The 5,200-nt window shown below is 40.7% G+C and overlaps 1 protein-coding gene across 1 annotated transcript; it reads right to left on the bottom strand.

Annotated features, from left to right (window-relative positions):
* Positions 1-401: 401 nt before the first annotated feature.
* Positions 402-4,813, bottom strand: LOC114581177 (IAA-amino acid hydrolase ILR1-like 3). The gene is made up of 2 exons (XM_028700712.1): positions 4,727-4,813; positions 402-779 (listed from the first exon to the last, which is right to left on the bottom strand). The coding sequence occupies exons 1-2, from the start codon at positions 4,811-4,813 to the stop codon at positions 402-404; spliced, it is 465 nt and encodes a 154-aa protein (XP_028556545.1).
* Positions 4,814-5,200: the final 387 nt, after the last annotated feature.

Genomic DNA, 5,200 nt, shown 5'->3' with positions numbered 1-5,200 from the left:
CTGCTCCTTAAAACAACTTTCTAGTACGAAAATTAATAATTTTGTACTAAAAAATTGTTTTAAAAAGCAATAAGAAAGTTGTCCCAAACGAAGCCTTGAGGAGGCTTTCTTACTACTTAAAGTAATTTGTTGGTATAAAAGTTTTTAAAAACTAAAAATTTTTATACTAAAAAGTTGCTTTAGAAAATAACAAAATAGTTGTTCCAAACGAAACCTTAATCACATGAGAAACATCTCAACCTCACTAACTCTCTGAAAATATATGCTAACCTGCACCTCAATTTAGAAGCTTAGCAGCTGATCATTAACCAATGCATAATCACATGAGAACCATAATTGAAAAAGCACAATCATCACAAATGAAACATAAGAAAAACAAGTAGATTTCATGAATTTATACCTCAAGTAGAGAAGTCCGAGTGACCATCCAAATAAGACAAAGCAACTGCAGCATGGAAAGCAGCTCCAATTGGAAGCGCCTGCTCGTCTAGAAAAAAGTAAGGGGAGTGCAAATGGTACGAAGCTCCAATAGATTCATTCTTTGTGCCAACATAAAAGACCGTGCTCGGCATCCTCTGCGTGTAGAAGCTGAAGTCCTCCGCACCCATGGCTAGAGGACTTAGATAAACGTTGTCTTTCCCCACCAAATCCTCCCCAACCTTCTTTGCATTCTTATACATTTCTTCATCATTGACAGTTGCTGGGTATGGTTTGAGTGTCTTCTCCATGAAGTCCACTATGGCGATGCAACGATGGGCAGCAGCTTGCATCTGAATGATCTGCAATTTACATAACAAATGGGGTGCTTAGAGGAAGAAGAAGTCATACACTTAAGGCTCATCCAAGCAAGGAGAAGGGTGAGGAGAAACCCAAGTTCAAGAAGGACAAAAAATGAATCCAAAAGGCTTTCTGAGTGGATTCAGCATTTGACATAAACGTGAACCTATATAGTTTATATGTTATGAGTTTTATAAGGTTATTAGAGATAACAAGTTCACTAATCATTCTCAGAACAGAGCAATCACCTCTGATTTTGTATTCATCATCTCAATCGTTAGAGTACAACAAAGCATAGAGAATGTAAATGAGGAAGAAGAAGCCCACTACTCATTACTTTTGAAGAGTTTTTCATAACACACTTTCAGTACAGTAAAATAGAAATATATATAAGAAAAGTTACAGCAGTATAATTCCTATATTAGCTTCAATTAGTTAGAAGGCAGCGACTGAGATTTGATCAGCATAGGTGTAGGCGGCTGAAGTATGATGCGGCAGTAGTGGCTGAAAACTGTAATGGAAGCATCATGTAACCAGTTGTCTCGAAAAAGATTGAAGCGTGGAGTTGGCAAAGCTTTGGTTAGAATGTCAGACACTTGATCATTGGTAGAGACATGATGAATAACCGCCGTTTTGGAACGGATACAGTCACGAAGATGTGGGCTCTGAAAATTCGACCCCGGCCTCCCCGCTTTGCTTTTCTTTTCATTCGACGAGGGAGTTTTAACAAATAAGTTCCGGGGTAAATTTTGGAAGGCAGATGGGGTTGTAGATAAGACACTACCCAGAGATTTCGCCCTCATTTTGTGAGGACTTTATGATATGAGTTCTGGTTTCCTATAGGCGCAAGCCCCTATAGTTAATTACCCCTCTCAATCATGAGAGAGACCTTTCGATTAAGGCTAGTCGTCAATCAGATACTAGAGTACGTGTTATCTGGCATATAGTAGCAGCAATGGGTTTGAGATTTTGGAAATCTGAATTTGGGATGTATGAGAATTGAAGGTTCATATATTTGGATTTGGAATTTGGAATTTGAATTGAGGTTTGTTGGAAAGTTGATAATTTAAAACAAAATGCACCATTTGCACTTAAAGCGATGGTGGGGGAATGGATGATGACCCGATCAAGATCCCATGGTTCCTCGTCCCGGGCCATCATGGTCCCTGGTCTACTTAGTCAGAGGAGGTAGTCGACCCAAACCTGACAGAAGGATCCTTGTCGGCTGCATGGTTTGCTTCGTCCAAGGACCTTGTAGACCGGGTGAATGTTTTGTCTAAGGGGACAAATTTGAATCCACCTTAGCTAACAGAGGCTTTGTGCCTATCATCATATCCTATTGATTCATATCTCAAGATTTAACGCCACTAAGGAACGTATTGCTCTGGCCATAACCGCTATCTGTGGTGCCATTTGACGCAAAACCACTCGTTCAGAGGCCCGGTCATAACGTTTACCTGCAGGCATTTGGCGGCGAAACTGCCGATTAGAGACACGTACCACGTTCTTTACTGGCAAGAGATTGTTTGAGAATGGATCCTAGTGATATTTTCGACTAGGCATTTGGCTCTTTTGTGAGCTGAAGTAGTTTTAAATTTATCCACCTCGACAAACTGTTGCGGAGGGTGAATGGATTTTGCTTTAAGTGTTGATGGATTTATTTCAATTTTAAATATCTAAGATTTTTGGGATTTTGGAGTTTGGATTTTGTGTGGACTTTTGGGAGTCATTTGGAAATGCCTGAAATTAACCCCTCTGGTTGAGATCTTCAATCAACGCGGCCATCATCGGGGTGTTTGGGGTCATTTCCATATATTAAACCTTGTCGACCCTATCAACTTGCCGATAGGGGATCGGGTTTCATAGGCTTTGTGCCCTTATTTAGTGAATTCTCTTGATTACAGACCTTGAAGGCCTGATATGAGTGTATTAAAACAAATACATCAGTCGCCATAATCGTGTATTTGTTTGAAGGTTCGAACCCTGTCGACTCCTATTGATCCGTATAGAAGGATCGGGTTCAAACTTGAATTCACTTGTCGACCCGCGCAACATCCCTAGACGTCACGTGTGTACCAATAACATGCTCGCCGGGGCCCATGCGGGTTGAGATTGTATTTACCGCTTTTGGTGTACCTATGTGTATATAAATTTCAGTGCACGTGCAGGGGTATTATTTGGAATATACGCCTTCTGTCTGCTTGTACGAACATTGCAGATCCGGTGGCGTTAGATTTTTTATGTTGACTCCCCCTTTCTCAATCACCGAGGAATTCTTTTTGACTTTGAGGTCAATAGCCACTGGTTTGAGAAGAACCCTTTTTAAAATCTTCAGTGTGTAGTGGACTTATTAATTCTGATGTTTGTTGATATCAGGGATGTTTTCTTCTTAAGTATAGACTAAGAAGATGTTTTGGAACTCAAGGAAGTTTAGTTCTAATTTGTTCAAATCCCTCTTTCATTCTGCCAGGAGGTATTCTTCTTCGTACTTATACCCGACGTACTTGTAGATTTTAATCACCATTGTCGTAGGTGACATCAGTTGTGTATGAGCCTTAGTGTTCTATCCATGAGCACACTAATACACCATTGCAATCAAGTTATTTCCCCCCTCGATGTTTGCAAACATGCTGCATTTATCGTGTATAACAACAAATAGCAAATCATTTTGCCCACTATATTTCTTGAAGGCTGATGACATGAATAACAACATTATCATTATTTTCACTTAAAATCAACGTCTGGGTTGGTATAATCATTGTGGACAGATCGTATCATTCTTTGGGGGATTCTTTCGTTGAAAACTATCCAACTTCTTTGAATGAACTTGTGGATCCACTGGCAAGGACATTAAACCACACATTGAACATCCCTTCAAGACTAGTTCATGATCTACATGATAATTTGTTCATTGATAGTTGCTTGTGATCGTTTGAAAGCTTCAATTTGATTGAGATCCATTCATATACACTGAATATTTATCACCCTTGAGTTTCACATGGTCTTTTGATTCAAGTCAAGTTCAAATCAATTTTGATTTGAGTCTTTTGATCATTTGAATTTTGAATTCAATCATGTTCACTATAACTCATTATGATTTATTGCCTTGTGTTTTAGACAATATATCATAAGCATCCCATATATATCAAGTTAGCATATTTATTATACATTGGTCCTTGGTTGCATGACTAATGATATTGATTGGCAAAATTATAATTCTTATCACATTTCATGCTATTCATTCGATGTTCGATGTCTTGTTCAAGTTCAAACACAAGTTCAAATCCTTGTCCACCGTGCTTGACTCAAATCAAGCCCAAGATGAGTCCACATTTGAATCTACCTCCGAGTCTGTTGTAATTTTGGTTTAAGTTCATGTTTAATTTCATTTGCAAATTCAAAAGTCCACTTGATGTGCATTTAGTTCATTTGATTTGAGTTTTGAGCGTAGTTCCAAGTCCTTGGTTGTTCAAATGTGTCCAAATATTTGTCTCTTTGAGTTAAAACAGGTCTGAGTTCGGTCATACATTCACCCGAAATTTCGGCAGCCTACCAGCGTCTCCACCGTTTAGGGGAAAATCTGGGAGACTGGGCCATCCCACCACGCTACTTGAGCATGTATGGTAGGTGTCGGGGGACACCGGGCCGTACATTTTTTTCATCCCACCACGCTACTCGAGCGTGTATGAGGTCTTCAACAATATCCGTAGGCGAGCACAGGTAGATCTCCCCACCACGCTACAAGAGCGTGTATAGGACATTCCCACCTCGTTGTATGCGTCGCACCGGGCTCTCTCCTACCGTGCTACGAGAGCGCGTATAGGTGGTTCGCCGGTCTGCAGCAAACACCGAAATGAGAATATGAGTTTTAGGTGATTACCCGTCTCGTTGTAGGCGTCGCACCGGGTTTCCTCCTACCGTGTTACGAGAGCGCGTATAGGTGGTTCACCGGTCCGCTGCAAACGACGAGAACGAGAATCTGAGTCTTAGAGATTATACCTTCGGGGTCGGCGACGGAGGTGGAGGCACGGAGCATTTTCTTAATCAGTTTTAATTAATTATAACTAATTAATTTTGAAAATAATTAATTATAATTATAATAATTAATTACAATTAAAATAACTAATTATACTTAATTTTAATTAAGGTCGTCAAAGGAGCGGAGTCGAACGCCAATGAAGGTGCCGGAGAAGCCGCGTGAAAGGGAGAAAGTTAGCGTCACAGCGAGCGACTCCCGTCGCTGGTTCCGATCGAAAGGTCGGAGCCTTCAATCTGACAAGGAAGGGACGCCGGAGGAGCAAAGTCGGCGGGAGCTGGGGTTCGGTGCTTGAGGAAGAAGACAAGGTAAGGAGGCTATCTCTCTCTATCTCTCTCTCTCTTTATTTCTGTGTCTGGCTCGGCGAGAAATAGGAGGCAGCGACGG

Source organism: Dendrobium catenatum, unplaced genomic scaffold, assembly GCF_001605985.2.
Source record: "Dendrobium catenatum unplaced genomic scaffold, ASM160598v2 fragScaff_scaffold_1579, whole genome shotgun sequence".
Classification (NCBI taxonomy): Eukaryota; Viridiplantae; Streptophyta; class Magnoliopsida; order Asparagales; family Orchidaceae; genus Dendrobium; species Dendrobium catenatum.
The sequence above is the reverse complement of the archived record's forward strand: the minus strand, read 5'-3'. Positions and strand labels throughout refer to the sequence as shown.

Coding starts and splice junctions, on each gene's coding strand:
- LOC114581177 (XM_028700712.1), bottom strand. CDS start 4,813: ATGCTCCGTGCCTCCACCTCCGTCGCCGACCCCGAAGGTATAATCTCT. Junction 780..4,726: donor TCGTCGTTTGCAGCGGACCG/GTGAACCACCTA, acceptor TGTAAATTGCAG/ATCATTCAGATGCAAGCTGC.